General features: G+C 44.8%; 1 protein-coding gene across 1 annotated transcript in view; it reads left to right on the top strand.

Annotated features, from left to right (window-relative positions):
* The window catches only part of cacna2d3a (calcium channel, voltage-dependent, alpha 2/delta subunit 3a), a 1400547-nt gene that overhangs the window by 733658 nt on the left and 649566 nt on the right, over positions 1–17323 (top strand). Inside the window, exon 11 of the mRNA XM_072472475.1 lies at positions 8758–8871. Within this exon, the coding sequence (XP_072328576.1) occupies positions 8758–8871 (114 nt within the window). The remainder of the gene's footprint in view (positions 1–8757; positions 8872–17323) is intronic.

The following is a 17323-nucleotide window of genomic DNA, read 5'->3' as shown; positions in this document are numbered from 1 at the left end:
TATATAATTGAACACTACTCTTCTCACCCCGAATTCCACATATTACCACCTTTTCTGGCAACATTCTTCCCAAACTACATAACTCCTCATTTCTTACCACTAAAGATTGACTAGCTCCCGTATCTCTTAAAATTGTGACTTCTTTACCTGCTCCTCCTGATACACACGAGTAAACTTTACCCACACAAGTAAATTCTTTAAAGACATCTGGCACCTTCCCATCAATCACCTCTTGATCAGACTGTACAATCTTCTGCACCTCCTTCGCTTCACTTGGGCTTTCCTTTACCACTTTAACAAATCCCACTGTCTTATCCTGTTTTACCACATCAGCCTTCCCAGTGCTTTTCTTCAACCACCAACACTGTGACTTTACATGGCCTAGTTTATTACAGTGAAAACATTTGAAACTTTTCTTTTCTTTTCCACCCTCCTGGATTTCTTTTTTAATCTGAGGTACACTCTCCTTATTATCTCCCATCAAATCACCTTTACCTTTTCCACTTGAGTATTTCTCATGTCCCCAGTTTCTATCCCTGACAGGCTGAAACTGATGTAAACTTTGATTTATGAACTAATTCATAATCATCTGCCATTTCTGCTGCTAATCTCACAGTTTTAACCCTCTGCTCTTCCTCATGAGTTCTCACTACATCAGGAATTGAACTTTTAAACTCCTCCAACAGCATAATTTCTCTGAGAGCTTCATACCTTTGATCTATTTTCAAAGCCCTTATCCGCCTATCAAAATTACTCTGTTTGATCCTTTCAAATTCCATGTATATTTGACCAAATTCTTTCCTTAAATTTCTAAACCTTTCTTTGTAGGCTTCAGGCACTAGTTCATATGCACCTAAGATGGATTTTTTCACCTCCTCATAACGTCTCAGATACCTCCTCTGATAGTGATGCAAACACTTCACTAGCCCTACCTACCAGCTTTGTTTGAATCAGTAATACCCAGATGTCCTGTGGTTATTTCATTTATTTAGCTACCTTCTTAAATGAACTGAAAAAGGCTTCTACCTCCTTCTCATCAAACCTTGGCAATGCTTGGACATATTTAAATAGATCCCCACCAAGCCTTCGACTATGACACTCTTTCTCACTATCCTCATCACCATCATCCAACTGTACGTTTCCCTTTATGCCTGCCAATTTTAACTGACTGTCATGTTTCATGGGCATTTTCTGAAGTTCAAACTCACTCTCTTTATCTTTTTCCCCTGATCTGTATCTCCCTTTCTCTTTCTTTTTCCTCTCTATCTCTTTCTTATTCAAGCTGCTTTAATTCTTTCTCATGATCGAATTGTTTAAGTTGTAACTGAATATTAGCCATTTCCAATGAGTCAAACTGTATCTCCGACAACTTTAAATGCTTAGCCACCGCCATAATTACCTCATCTTTTCACATTTTGTCAGGTAATGTTAACTGCAATGTTTTTGCCGAATCTAACAATCTGCTTTTAGTCTCTGTCCATAAGGTACTGCGTGTGACCGTCTCCACCCCAAAAGCCTCTGAGCCTCTGAAAGAGCTATTGTCCACAACACGCTCCCTACTTAAACTAAAAAACCACACCTGAAAAGCACCCACAATATGCTCACCCCTCTCTGTCTTTAAGTTCATTAAGTCAATCCAGTAGATAGACTTTTATCCCGGACGAGCCACCAATTTATTATGGGCCAGGGTTTAGAGAACTCCAAAGTGTATCATGGAGCTCACCTGACCCACAACTTTTACTAGATTGTGGTATGGGGAGCAGACGGCCCACTCTACAGGTGTGGTACAGCAGACATGGAAAAGTATGTTTTAAATCAAAACAATGTTTATTCTATGAACTCGAGTTAACCTTTTTAAAACATACAGTGAACATCTTTGCAACCATTAATTCAAATACCCCCAAAGAATACAACACTAAGTAATCCTTTAAGCTTTCCTTTTAACATCCATAAGACTCAAAACACCTTTTACCAGAAGCACATTAGGTTTACATTCACTGCTGAGAACATTTATAATTCTGAATTCACCCAATGATCAAGAGATAGTCTTTTCATGGCAGAGAGATCAACAGTACACCTGCTCTGTCTGGCTTCAGCTCCAACACTGAAAACGAAACTAAAACACACCTGCAGCAAACAGCTTAAAACAAAAGTAAAAAGCTGACAGCCAGCACAGCTCCACCCATACTCTGACATTACTGCAGTAGTAAACACCCATTTCTTAAAGGTATTCTCACTGCAGATATTTATATACCCACCCATTTATAAACACCCATTTCTTAAAGGTACTCTCACATGACAGGGTGCAGAGGAGATGAACCACGATATTTGGTTATGAACAGAGATTGGATAGACTGGGATTGTTTTCCTTGGAGCAGAGTAGACTGAAGGGGGACATGATTGAGATGTATAAACTAATGAAGGGCATAGACAGAGTAGGAATGAAGAAACTTTTCCCCTTGGTGGAGAGATCAATGACCAGGGGGCATAGATTTCAGGTAAGGGACGGAAAATTTAGAGGGGATGTGAGGAAAAACAGAGAGTGGTGTGAGTCTCGAACTCACTGCCTGAAATGGTGATGGAGGCAGAGAGCCTCAGAACATTTCAGAAGTATTTAGGTGTGCACTTGTGATGCCAAGACATACTAGGTTATGGACCAAGTGCTGGAAAATGGGATTTGAATAGTTAGGTGGTTGTTTTTGACCAGCGCAGACACGGTGGGCCGAAGTGCCTTTTCTGTGCCGTAGGACTCTATGACTCTATAACAGCTTGGCTAGGGGCATGGCAAGTTCTGGAGCACAAGCTTTCACTATGATTGCTGGGATAGTGTTAGGGCCCATAGCCTTTGCAGTATCCAATGCCTTCAGCTGTTTTTGATATTACGTGGAGTGAATCAATTTGGCTGGAGACCTATGGAGGAGATCGAGATGGATCGTCCACTCGGTGCACTAATGTGCTGGGCTCCTCCATCATTGAGGAAGGGGATATTTGTGGAGCCACCTTCTCCAGTGAGTTGTTTAATTGTGCACCACCATTCACGATTGGATGTGGCAGGAATGAAGAGCTTAGATCTGATCCGTTGGTTGTGGAGTCGCTTAGCTCTGTCTATTACTTGCTGCTTATGCTGTTTGGCACACATGTAGTCTTGTGTTGTAGCTTCACAAGGTTGACATCTCATTTTTCAGTATGCCTGGTCATGCCAATGCTCTTGCACTCTTCCCTGAACCAGGGTTGGCCCCCTGGCTTGGTGGTAATGGTAGAGTGGGGGATATACCGGATTACAGATTGTGGTAGAGTACAATTCTGCTGCTGATGATGGCCCACAGCACCTCATGGGTGCCCAGTCTTGAGTTGCTAGATCTGTTCTGAATTGATCTCATTTAGCACGGTGGTAGTAGCACACAATATAATGGAGCGTATCCTTGTTGCCACAAGGACTGTGCAGTGGTCTTGCCTACCAAAGGACAGATCATGGACAGATGCATCTGTGGTTGGTGAGGATGAGGACTAGTCTGTTTTCCATCTTGTTGGTTCACTCACCACTTGTCGCAAACCCAGTCTAATAGCTATGTCCTTTAGGACTTGGCCAGCTCAAGTCAGTAGTGGTACTACTGATCCACTCTTGGTGAGGGACATTGAAGTCCCTCACCCAGAGTACATTCTGTGCCCTTGCCCTCAGTGCTTCCTCCAAATGGCGTTCAACACGAATGAGTATTGATTCTTCAGCTGATGGGGAACGGTACTTGGTAATCAGCAGGAGATTTCCTTGCCCATCTTTGACCTGAAGGATCATGGAGTCCGGATTTGATGTTGAGCACTCCCAGAGCCACTCCCTCCCAACTGTATGTCACTGCTGCCATCTCTGTTGGGTCTGTCCTGCCGGTGGGACAGGAAATATCCAAGGATGGTGACAGTGGTGTTTGGGACCATATCTGTAAGGTTGTCTGGTTTAGAAAAGTGCAGAAGGAGGCCATTCGGCCCATCAGGTCTGCACAAACCCTCTGAAAGAGCTTTTCTTTTCTTTTTATTCACTTTTTGTTGTTGTTTTGATACAACTGAGTGGCTTGCTAGGCTACATCAGAGGCCATTTAAGAGTTAACCACATTGCTGTGGATCTGGAGTCACGTGTAGGCCAGACCCGGTGAGGACTGCAAATTTCCTTCCCTGAAGGACATTAGTGAATCAGCTGGGTTTTGTACAACAATCAACAATAGTTTCATGGTCATTGTTAGACTTTTCATTTCATATATTTATTGGATTTAATTTCCACCATCTGCCATGGCGGGATTCGAACCAGGGTCCCCAAAGTGTTATAAGACCATAAGATATAGGAGCAGAATTAGGCCATTCGATCCATGAAGTCTGCTCTGCCATTTGATCATGGCTAATATGTTTGTCATCCCCATTCTCCTGCCTTCTCCTCGTAACCCCATATTATTTAAGAACCTATCTACCTCAGTCTTGAAGACACTCAGTGACTTGACCTCCACAGGCTTCTGCGGCAATGAGTCCCACAGATTCACCACACTCTGGCTGAAGAAATTCCTCCGTTTTGAAGGATCGTCCCTTCAGTCTGAGGCTGAGCCCTCGGGTTCTGGTCTCTTCTACTAGTGGAAACAGCCTCTCCGTGTCCACTATATCTAGGCCTCTCAGTTACCCTAGGTCTCTGGATCACCATTCCACTGACAATACCACTACACCTCCCTCAAAATATGATAAATAACTTCAATAAGCAACTTCTCTCAGTGACAATACCCAGTATGAAATGTGTATTTTTATTGTTATTGTCATATTATATCCTCTGAACAGAAGGGAAAAGGTTATAATAAATATTTAAAATATAAAATGCATAATACATGAAAGGTACATCAAAAACGTAGTGCTTCCTGAATATAAAACATTTTGCTTTTTTTCAGTAATCAAAGGAGAAGAAAAATACAAGATAGTTAATAACAATGTGATTTGTTCTAATGTAACAGCCAGCTTTGATAATTTAGTTAGGTAAACAGTACTATATCTCTTTCATGTTACTTTAGCTATTAGCTGAATCACACTAATTACAATCAACTCACAAACTTTCAAAATGAATCGGAGCTGTTTGTGATGATTTAAAGCATAAAAAATATCCATTAATTATTCCTGAACAAATTGGGGGACATGCAGGCTGTCACTTGTCAGAGCCTGGCAACCACTGCAATTATCTCTTTGCAAATGAACTCAATCTCGCCAGTGATTAGACCTATTTTTTAAAATTCTGAATGCAAATTAAATCAATTTATTTGACATTTGAATGACTAGTAGTCACAATAAAGGCTATAAATGTCAGAATGCATTGAAATGTTCATGCCAAATGATAAATCATTAGAAGTTAATTGTAGTTCATCACAAAATGCTTGTCACTGGCATTTATAATGTAAATAGGTTCCATACCCCCTGGGTTAACTAATATAAGGAATATTCTATACATCTGCTGGCAGAGATTTTATCTGATGTCAACTCTATCAGTTGAAATTTATTTATAATATTTTCAAAAATAAATTAAATTATTTCTTCTATAATTTCAAGGGCCTCCCAGGTCCCAGGAGGATTATCATGTTGTTAAATCGCTTATGGGCCTAATCTTTATCCACTTCCCAAAAGTACATTTTAAAATCCCACATGTGGTACTGTATTACTGCCATCTGGCGGAACAGAGGACAAATTACACACTAAACAAACCAGTCTCGTCAATCCAGAAAGAGCCAGTTAAAGATCAGAGATGGTCTATTTTAAGAAAAGACAAACTAGTCTAGTGCAAACATAGACTGAGGCATTTATTAAAACAATATATTAATTACCATAATATTTATTTTATGATATGATTTTTGCTCCAAAACCATTTTCCTCAAACACCTTTAGCAGTACAGCAATATTACATATGTAATGTTGCATGTGGATATTTGCCCAGGTACGTCCTGTCCACAAAAAGCAGGAAAAGTCCAACCTGTCAAATTATCGCCCCGTTAGTCTACTCTTAATTACCAGAAAATAAGTGGCACTTACACAGCAATAACCTGCTCACTCGGCCTAACCATCTTCACCTGCTTCATCAATGACCTTCCTTCCATCATAACATAAAAGTGGAGATGTTCATTAATGATTGCACAATGTTCAGCATCATTCTCAACTCTTCAAACAGTCCCTGTCCATATGCAGCAAGACCTGGGCAATATTTAGGCAAGTAATATCCGTACCACGCAAATGCCAGGCAATGACCATCTCCCAACAAGAGAGAATCTAACCTGCTCTCCTTGAGATTCAATGGCATTATAATTCCCATTGTCAACATAACAATAATAATCTTTATTTATAATAATAATCTTTATTAGTGTCACAAGTAGGCTTACATTAACACTGCAATGAAGTTACTGTGAAAAGCCCCTAGTCGCCACATTCTGGCGCTGTCCAGATACACTGAGGGAGAATTCAGAATGTCCAAATCACCTAACAGCACGTCTTTCGGGACTTGTGGGAGGAAAGCGGAGCACCCGGAGGAAACCCAGGCAGAAACGGGGAGAACATAGAACTTACAGTGCAGAAGGAGGCCATTCGACCCATCGCGTTTGCACTGACCCACTTAAGCCCTCACTTCCACCCTATCCCCGTAAGCCAATAACCCCTCCTCACCTTTTTGGACACTAAGAGCAATTTAGCATGGCCAATCCACCTAACCTGCACGTCTTTGGACTGTGGGAGGAAACCAGTGCACCCGGAGGAAACCCACGCACACACGGGGAGGACGTGCAGACTTGACCCAAGCTGGGAATTGAACCTGGAACTCTGATGTTACGAAGCAACAGTGCTAACCACTGTGCTACCATGCCGCCGACTGAACTGGACTAGCCAGATAATTACTGTGACTACACTGGTTAAGGCAGTGGTTGGGAGTTCTGCGATGAGTAACTCAACTCCTGGCTCCCTAAAGCCTGTCCATCATCTTCAACGCTCAAGTCAGGAATTTAATGGAATACTCTCCATTTGGTTTGACGAGTGCAACTCCAACAACACTCAAGAAGCTGAACCGCATCCAGGACAAAAAAATCCATTTGATTAGCACCCTTTCCACCACCTTAAACATTTACTCCATGCACCACCAATGCACAGTAGCAACAGTATGTACCATCTACAGGATGCACTGCAGCAACTCTCCAAGGCTCGTTTGACAGCACCTACCAAACCCACAACCTCCATCATCTAGAAGGACAAAGGCAGCAGATACATGGGAAGACTATTACCATCATATTGTCCTCCACGTCACATACCATCCTGACTTGAAACTATATCAGCATTCCTTCACTGTCCATGGGTCACAAATCTGAACTCCCTTCCGAAGAGAACTGTGGGTATTCCTACAACACATGAGATGCCAATAATAAGGCACCTCAACACTATCTTCCAAGGGCAATTAGGGATGGGCGATAAATACTGGCCTAGCCAACAACGCCCACATCCTATGAGCAAATATATTTTTGTAAAAAGCCTAGTAGTACTGGATCAGAGGTCATGAAACCAAATCCAACTTTATCATAGAATTTCATAGAATTTACAGTGTAGAAGGAGGCCATTCGGCCCATCGAGTCTGTACCAGCTCTTGGAAAGAGCACCCTACCCAAGGTCAACACCACCCTATCCCCATAACCCAGTAACCCCACCCAACACTAAGGGCAATTTTGGACACTAAGGGCAATTTAGCATGGCCAATCCACCTAACCTGCACATCTTTGGACAATGGGAGGCAACCGGAGGAAACCCACGCACACACGGGGAGGATGTGCAGACTCCGCACAGATAAGCCAGAATCGAACCTGGGACCCTGGAGCTGTGAAGCAATTGTGCTATCCACAATGCTACCGTGCTGCCCTAAAAAATTAGTACATGATGAAATGCATTTCAATGAATCTGGTCAGAGTTGAGTTGTTAATACAAGTTGGGGTGACAAAGGGTTCCAGCTTTCCTCAGCAAGATAGAGAGGTGACCAAATCAGCTGTTGTCCTATTTCCCAAGCATTATTCAATCATCGCAGCAGAAGACATATGAGCAGACACTAGTTAGTGAAGATTTGGGCTTGACTGTGTTTCTCAATTACGAAATTTGCAGCTCAGCAGAAAAATTATGCATTCCAAGCTACCTGCTGATATGCTTCAGTCTTTATAAAAGACCGTATATCATAATACAGTAAAGTCTTCCATATCTTATAGTGAATGCTGAAAGGCAAATGGCAGGTAATAATTGCTCCGCCTAAGGGACCTTTGGATTTTCCTTATTAATTACCTCACAGCTTTGTCGACTGCAACTTTTGATAATGCTGGCAGATCAATAGTTACAACGCTCACAGGGAATTCATGACTTTAAAAGATAAAACTTACTTGTGAATAAAAATCGATTTTTAAAACGTCCCCTTCATTCCTTTCAGAATAAATAATGACAAATGAAACAAAGGAAAAGCGACTACAGTGGACACAAGAGGGACATTCATTTGGATTCTTTATTCTCCCTTTATTATCAGTGTAATAAATGCAACCTGTTCATACTGCCAAACTCATAGAAACCAAAGAAAGACAGAAGAAGCATCCTGGGTGTGTGTTGTTAAATACTAGCCCATTCCATAAGTGAAGAAAGCTTTGTGCAGAAGATGGTGCACCTTAAATTTTGATGCTATCTTCATGTAAGAAATAGCAATTCTAACAATACTGTCTCTTTCTTTATTGCTTTTTATAGTTTAACAACACAGGTCATGGAAGCATTTGCAGCCAAGCTATTATGCTGGTTACTGATGGAGCCGTGGATACATATGATACAATATTCGCAAAATACAACTGGCCAGATCGAAAGGTGAGCAGTACATGCTTTACATCCTATTGTAGGTTTCCATAGTCATCAGAAAATTTCTCATATTGAGAGCAGAACTTCTTCTCGACTTAGAGCAATTTATTGTTTAGCTCCTTCACTCATGTAGGGTCAAACATTAAAAGAATGCGGCAGTCTACAGTACAAGTATACACAGGCATTAATGCTGCTGCAGCTCTACAAGCTGTATTTTCCTCATTTTGAAATCATAATCAACATTCTCTCCATCTATTCATGAGAATCACAAGCCAATCAAGATGTTGGGCATTGATCAAAATGGTGGGTCAATCTTGGTTCCTGTTTGTTGGATTTTGGCTCACAAATGTTTAGTCTTACCTGATCATTGAGGATGTTCCTGTATCAATGGTGCGTTATAAGGCTGTTTTTCTATTGGGGGATATAAACATTTTTAAATCCAGCAATTTACTCACTCAAATGGTAAGAAAATAAGGTGATAACGTCTTTTGGTACATTCCAGCACATCTTCTTCAGATTGGACCTTGATGACTGTGGTGATATGCATCACTGTAAATACACAAGGAGTTAATGCAAATACTCTAAGACTAAGTGAACACTAGAGGTAACACCAGAGACATCATGACATGCAGACATACAGCTATTGAATACATAAGATACACACGACCAATGGGCAGTCAAGACACCCAGAGGTGACACTACCACCAGGGGGCAACCCATATAAAAGACAGGGCACACATGCTCTTCCTCTTTCCACAGCCGACGCCAAGAGAGAATGACAGGGGCATATCGGAAGCATCACACTCACCGCATTGCTTAGAGCAGACTGGTTAGTTAGATTGAGTTACTATAGCAAGATTAGCAGGAGAGTCAAACTCAAGTAGGAGAATTGTTAACTGTTCAATAAATGTGTTAAACGTATCTCCAAGTCAGAACCTTCCTTTGTCAGAGTATACATCAAGGAAGCAGCTTATGCTACATGAAGAAGCATAACACAACATGGTACCAGTAGTAGCCTGTTGAATCCATATAGTTCAACGCAACAGATCTGTGACTACCAGCAACAGCACCCAGGCGAGATGTTTGAGATTCTGGTTCCTCAACGGCTCAGGTGCCACGGCAATCTCAGTGCCAACTGGTGGGCATTTAAGCAACGATTTGAGATCTACCTGGTAGCGTCTGACCTAGATGGCGTGGCGAATGCAGAGAATATAAAGCTTCTGCTCACCATTGCGGGTGAAAGTGCAGCAGAAATTTTCAAGACCTTCAAGTACTCCAAAGGGCAAGATAAGAGAGATTTCCAGACAGTCCTGGATAAATTTGAAACATACTGCGAGGAAAACACAAGAGAGAACGGTAAAAGAGGCGCCAATACTCACCAAGAGGCGAAGGTAGGCCTGCAAATGCAGAAAACGGCAATTTTCATTGGCAGCCATCTTGAGAAAGGAGCCGCACATGCGCAGTTCCCAGAAGACGACAACTGGTACAACAGTGTTTTGCACGTACGCGGGAAGCTGCGCATGCGCAGTTGCGCAAAGAGCGCACAGTAAAGGAACAGTGATCTGCTCATACGCGATCCATTCCTACGCTCTACGTCACCAGCGTCATGACGTCAGAGGCCCCGGACCACGCCCACTTAAAGGGGAAATGTCCCAAAATAGTAAAAAAAAAAGGTTTTAAAGCCAGAAAACACAATTCATTCACCTGGAACGACAGCACAATGCCTGTACTTCGACCAGTAGCTGAAAGTAACCTCCGCAGAGCCCTGCAACAAGCAGTTAGCACCGCCCAAAGAAATGATTTGGTCCTTGAAGACTACGACTCAGATGTTGATTTCTTCTTTGGACATCGCGAGCACAATGACAGCTCTGACATAGAAAGTGATGATATGGTCCTTGAAATCTACAACTCAGACGATGATTTCATCATTGGACGTGGCGACCTCAGTGTCAAATCCGAACCGCAACGAGATGTGTTGTACAGTGAAGAATCCGACACAGACATGGCCGAGTTCTTCGGATTTGAGGATCCTCAGCCCAGCACAGACGACATCCTAACCCAGAAGTACAGGATTCTGTTGCGGCCTGACACCAAGAGACAGAGACAGGTACAAGCCCACAGAGAACGGCCTGACGTCAAGAGACAGAGAGAGGTCCAAGCCCACAGAGAGTGGCCTGACGCCACACCAGTGGTCCACGCACCACGAACAGTGCTCCACGCACCACGAAGAGTCCCCGACTCCGCACAGAAAGCGATGACAGGCTCCACAGCGCGACCACTGCACGTCTCCACACAGAGAACACAGAAAGACTCCACAGCGAGACCACTGCATGACTCCACACAGGAGACGATGCCAGACTCCACAGAGAGAGCGGTACAAGGTTCCACAGCAATTCCACACAATTGTGGCGCACAAAGACTCCGTGAGACGAATAGAGTGAAGTCGATGAGGCTGCCAGGGCCCGTGCCTCTGAGAGTCCTAGCGACTCTTTTTCTAGAAGTCTTTGGCGGATTTGGGAGGATTGCATACCTGCCACAAAAGCGTCGCGCATTAACATGTCCGTATGTTCGTTTGCATTCACCGACGGGCAGCTGCAGGCTCGTCCCAAAATCAGCAGCACGGCGTAGAACTCGTCCATCGATTCTCCGGGAGCTTGCCGTCTTGGCGCGAGCTGGTAGCGAGCGTAGATTTGGTTAACTGGGCGAACGTAGAGACTTCTCAGTGCTGTGAACGCCGTCTGGAAATCGTCGGTGTCTTCAATGAGGGTGAAAATCTCCGTGCTCACCCTCGAGTGCAGGACCTGCAGTTTTTGTTCGTCTGAGACTCGGCCTGTGGTCGATCTGATGTAGGCCTCGAAGCAAGCCTGCCAGTGTTTGAAGGCTGCTGCCGCATTCACTGCGTGGGGGCTGATCCCCAGGCATTCTGGAATGATCCTGAGCTCCATAGTCCTTTTTAGGCACGCTTAATTCCACAGCAAACTCGTTGACAGACTCCACGATGGAAGCAACGCAAGACTCCAGAGCGCAGTCCTTGCATGAACAAGACCATGAAGGTCTAGCAACCTTAACTGAGCAACCAGCAGCAGATGATGCGAGTCTGCCACGCTCAAGTGCACAGCAAGACGACTATGACAGTCCACCACGCTCACGTGAACAACAAAAAGACTATGACAGTCTACCCAGATTTCTTGAGCCACCAGGAGAAGACTCTGACAGTCTACCCAGCTCATCTAACCGACAAGAAGACACTGAAGGTCTACCGACTGTATGTGCGACAAGTGACAAAGGCTTCACAATTCCCATACAAGATGTGCGACATCTCAGCGAGACTCACAGACCTCAGCTAGTATGTACAGAGGCACTCGACAACCAAAGCGATGCTACTCGTGACTCCAGTGACACCACCTTAATTCAAACCTCATCCACTCGAGCTTCTCCACAAGAACATGCATTCCTGAACGTTTTGACTCCGGACGGGGAGCATCAAGACACCTCAGATGATTCAAGTGACACCTCAGATGATTCAAGTGAACCTGAAATGACTCCAGACGGAGAGCGTCAAGAAACCATAGGTGATTCAGGTGAACCAGAAAGGACTCCAGACGGGGAGCATCGACAAGCCAAAGATGATTCAAGTGCACCAGACCTGACTTCAGACAGGGAGCGCCGAGGAATCAGAGACAGCACACTCAATGAAACAGCAGATGCCACAAAGGACACTGACACAAGTAACTTTGTGAAGGACTCGAATTCTCCACTCGGTGTGGTCATTGAGCGCAACAAACACAACCCATGCAAACCACATCAAAGACAACAACAAGAAGCGCACCAAAGGCACCAACGTCAACAACAAGCACGACAAAAACAACAACACTGGAACAACGACTGGTATGACATGGGACAACTCTGCAAATGCAGGACAATGTAACGGCACAGCTCCTAACACTGGCAAGAGTACAGCCATACCATGGCATGACATTGAATCTCACCGATTCAAGTTTGCTCCACTACAAACAAGCAAACCAACTTTCACGGCAGATGAGTTTGCTCCACGACAAACAAGCAAACCAGCTTTCACGGCAGATGAGTTTGCTCCACTACGAACAAGCAAACCAGCTTTCAAGGCGGATGACATACTGCATCACTATCGCAATCACAAGGAACAGTCCAGGTTGGACAACACAGATGTCATACTGCATAGCTACCACAAGCATAGAAAAAAAGAGTCCAAATCAGAAAGCAAAGTGCTTTGACCATTTGCACACCTCCTGATGACCTCTTGGTTCCTTAAGCACAGGAACACTGACGGCGTTCACAAAGCAATGACAACACTGACATCGCCAATTCATCACGAAAGAAGATCACTCGACCGTTCCAATTCATGAACTTTGGACTCATACATTTTATTTGGTATTGTGTAATCATCACTGTCATCATGATTTGTGCATATCATTCTTATCTACCTATTGTGTTAAATTTTCTTTAACACTGACGCAATGTCAGTTAGAGGGGTGCTGTGCTCTGACTGTGAGATGTGGCAGGTCCGGGAGGCTTCCAGCGTCCCGGATGGCTTCATCTGCAGAAAGTGCACCCAACTGCAGCTCCTCACAGACCGCATGGTTCGGTTGGAGCAGCAATTGGATGCACTTAGGAGCATGCAGGTGGCGGAAAGCGCCATAGATCGCAGTTATGTAAATGTGGTCACACCCAAGGTGCAGGCAGAGAAATGGGTGACCACCAGAAAGGGCAGGCAGTCAGTGCAGGAATCCCCTGTGGTTGTCCCCCTCTCGAACAGATATACCCCTTTGGATACTGTCGGGGGGGAGAGCCTATCAGGGGAAAACAGCAGCAGCCAGAGCAGTGGCACCACGGCTGGCTCTGATGTTCAGAAGGGAGGGTCAAAGCGCAGAAGAGTAATAGTAATAGGGGACTCTATAGTCAGGGGCACAGATAGGCGCTTCTGTGGACGTGAAAGAGACTCCAGGATGGTATGTTGCCTCCCTGGTGCCAGGGTCCAGGATGTCTCCGAACGGGTAGAGGGAATCCTGAAGGGGGAGGGCAAACAGGCAGAGGTCGTTGTACATATTGGTACTAATGACATAGGCAGGAAGGGGCATGAGGTCCTGCAGCAGGAGTTCAGGGAGCTAGGCAGAAAGCTAAAAGACAGGACCTCGAGGGTTGTAATCTCGGGATTACTCCCTGTGCCACGTGCCAGTGAGGCTAGAAATAGGAAGATAGAGCAGACAAACACGTGGCTAAACAGCTGGTGTAGGAGGGAGGGTTTCCGTTATCTGGACCACTGGGAGCTCTTCCGGGGCAGGTGTGACCTGTATAAGATGGACGGGATGCATCTAAACTGGAGAGGCATAAATATCCTGGCCGCGAGGTTTGCTAGTGTCACACGGGAGGGTTTAAACTAGTATGGCAGGGGGGTGGGCACGGGAGCAATAGGTCAGAAGGTGAGGGCATTGAGGGAGAATTAGGGAATAGGGACAGTGTGGCTCTGAGGCAGAGCAGACGGGGAAAAGTTGCTGAACACAGCGGGTCTGGTGGCCTGAAGTGCATATGTTTTAATGCAAGGAGCATTACGGGTAAGGCAGATGAACTTAGAGCTTGGATTACTACTTGGAACTATGATGTTGTTGCCATTACAGAGACCTGGTTGAGGGAAGGGCAGGATTGGCAGCTAAACGTTCCAGGATTTAGATGTTTCAGGCGGGATAGAAGGGGATGTAAAAGGGGAGGCGGAGTTGCGCTACTTGTTCGGGAGAATATCACAGCTATACTGCGAGAGGACACCTCCGAGGGCAGTGAGGCTATATGGGTAGAGATCAGGAATAAGAAGGGTGCAGCCACAATGTTGGGGGTATACTACAGGCCTCCCAACAGCCAGCGGGAGATAGAGGAGCAGATAGGTAGACAGATTTTGGAAAAGAGTAAAAACAACAGGGTTGTGGTGATGGGAGACTTCAACTTCCCCAATATTGACTGGGACTCACTTAGTGCCAGGGGCTTAGACGGGGCAGAGTTTGTAAGGAGCATCCAGGAGGGCTTCTTAAAACAATATGTAAACAGTCCAACTAGGGAAGGGGCGGTACTGGACCTGGTATTGGGGAATGAGCCCGGCCAGGTGGTCGATGTTTCAGTAGGGGAGCATTTCGGTAACAGTGACCACAATTCAGTAAGTTTTAAAGTACTGGTGGACAAGGATAAGAGTGGTCCGAGGATGAATGTGCTAAATTGGGGGAACGCTAATTATAACAATATTAGGCGGGAACTGAAGAACATAGATTGGGGGCGGATGTTTGAGGGCAAATCAACATCTGACATGTGGGAGGCTTTCAAGTGTCAGTTGAAAGGAATACAGGACAGGCATGTTCCTGTGAGGAAGAAAGATAAATACGGCAATTTTCGGGAACCTTGGATGACGAGTGATATTGTAGGCCTCGTCAAAAAGAAAAAGGAGGCATTTGTCAGGGCTAAAAGGCTGGGAACAGACGAAGCCTGTGTGGCATATAAGGAAAGTAGGAAGGAACTTAAGCAAGGAGTCAGGAGGGCTAGAAGGGGTCATGAAAAGTCATTGGCAAATAGGGTTAAGGAAAATCCCAAGGCTTTTTACACGTACATAAAAAGCAAGAGGGTAGCCAGGGAAAGGGTTGGCCCACTGAAGGATAGGCAAGGGAATCTATGTGTGGAGCCAGAGGAAATGGGCGAGGTACTAAATGAATACTTTGCATCAGTATTCACCAAAGAGAAGGAATTGGTAGATGTTGAGTCTGGAGAAGGGGGTGTAGATAGCCTGGGTCACACTGTGATCCAAAAAGACGAGGTGTTGGGTGTCTTAAAAAATATTAAGGTAGATAAGTCCCCAGGGCCTGATGGGATCTACCCCAGAATACTGAAGGAGGCTGGAGAGGAAATTGCTGAGGCCTTGACAGAAATCTTTGGATCCTCGCTGTCTTCAGGGGATGTCCCGGAGGACTGGAGAATAGCCAATGTTGTTCCTCTGTTTAAGAAGGGTAGCAAGGATAATCCCCGGAACTACAGGCCGGTGAGCCTTACTTCAGTGGTAAGGAAATTACTGGAGAGAATTCTTCGAGACAGGATCTACTCCCATTTGGAAGCAAATGGACGTATTAGTGAGAGGCAGCACGGTTTTGTGAAGGGGAGGTCGTGTCTCACTAACTTGATAGAGTTTTTCGAGGAGGTCACTAAGATGATTGATGCAGGTAGGGCAGTAGATGTTGTCTATATGGACTTCAGTAAGGCCTTTGACAAGGTCCCTCATGGTAGACTAGTACAAAAGGTGAAGTCACACGGGATCAGGGGTGAACTGGCAAGGTGGATACAGAACTGGCTAGGCCATAGAAGGCAGAGGGTAGCAATGGAGGGATGCTTTTCTAATTGGAGGGCTGTGACCAGTGGTGTTCCACAGGGATCAGTGCTGGGACCTTTGCTCTTTGTAGTATATATAAATGATTTGGAGGAAAATGTAACTGGTCTGATTAGTAAGTTTGCAGACGACACAAAGGTTGGTGGAATTGCGGATAGCGATGAGGACTGTCTGAGGATACAGCAGGATTTAGATTGTCTAGAGACTTGGGCGGAGAGATGGCAGATGGAGTTTAATCCGGACAAATGTGAGGTAATGCATTTTGGAAGGGCTAATGCAGGTAGGGAATATACAGTGAATGGTAGAACCCTCAAGAGTATTGAAAGTCAAAGAGATCTAGGAGTACAGGTCCACAGGTCATTGAAAGGGGCAACACAGGTGGAGAAGGTAGTCAAGAAGGCATACGGCATGCTTGCCTTCATTGGCCGGGGCATTGAGTATAAGAATTGGCAAGTCATGTTGTAGCTGTATAGAATCTTAGTTAGGCCACACTTGGAGTATAGTGTTCAATTCTGGTCGCCACACTACCAGAAGGATGTGGAGGCTTTAGAGAGGGTGCAGAAGAGATTTACCAGAATGTTGCCTGGTATGGAGGGCATAAGCTATGAGGAGCGATTGAATAAACTCGGTTTGTTCTCACTGGAACGAAGGAGGTTGAGGGGCGACCTGATAGAGGTATACAAAATTATGAGGGGCATAGACAGAGTGGATAGTCAGAGGCTTTTCCCCAGGGTAGAGGGGTCAATTACTAGGGGGCATAGGTTTAAGGTGAGAGGGGCAAGGTTTACAGTAGATGTACGAGGCAAGTTTTTTACGCAGAGGGTAGTGGGTGCCTGGAACTCACTACCGGAGGAGGTAGTGGAAGCAGGGACGATAGGGACATTTAAGGGGCATCTTGACAAATATATGAATAGGATGGGAATAGAAGGATACGGACCCAGGGAGTGTAGAAGATTGTAGTTTAGTCGGGCAGTATGGTCGGCACGGGCTTGGAGGCCCGAAGGGCCTGTTCCTGTGCTGTACATTTCTTTGTTCTTTGTTCTTTGTACAGAAAATATGTAACACGAA

This window comes from Scyliorhinus torazame, chromosome 13 (genome assembly GCF_047496885.1).
Source record: "Scyliorhinus torazame isolate Kashiwa2021f chromosome 13, sScyTor2.1, whole genome shotgun sequence".
Taxonomy (NCBI): Eukaryota; Metazoa; Chordata; class Chondrichthyes; order Carcharhiniformes; family Scyliorhinidae; genus Scyliorhinus; species Scyliorhinus torazame.
The sequence above is the reverse complement of the archived record's forward strand: the minus strand, read 5'-3'. Positions and strand labels throughout refer to the sequence as shown.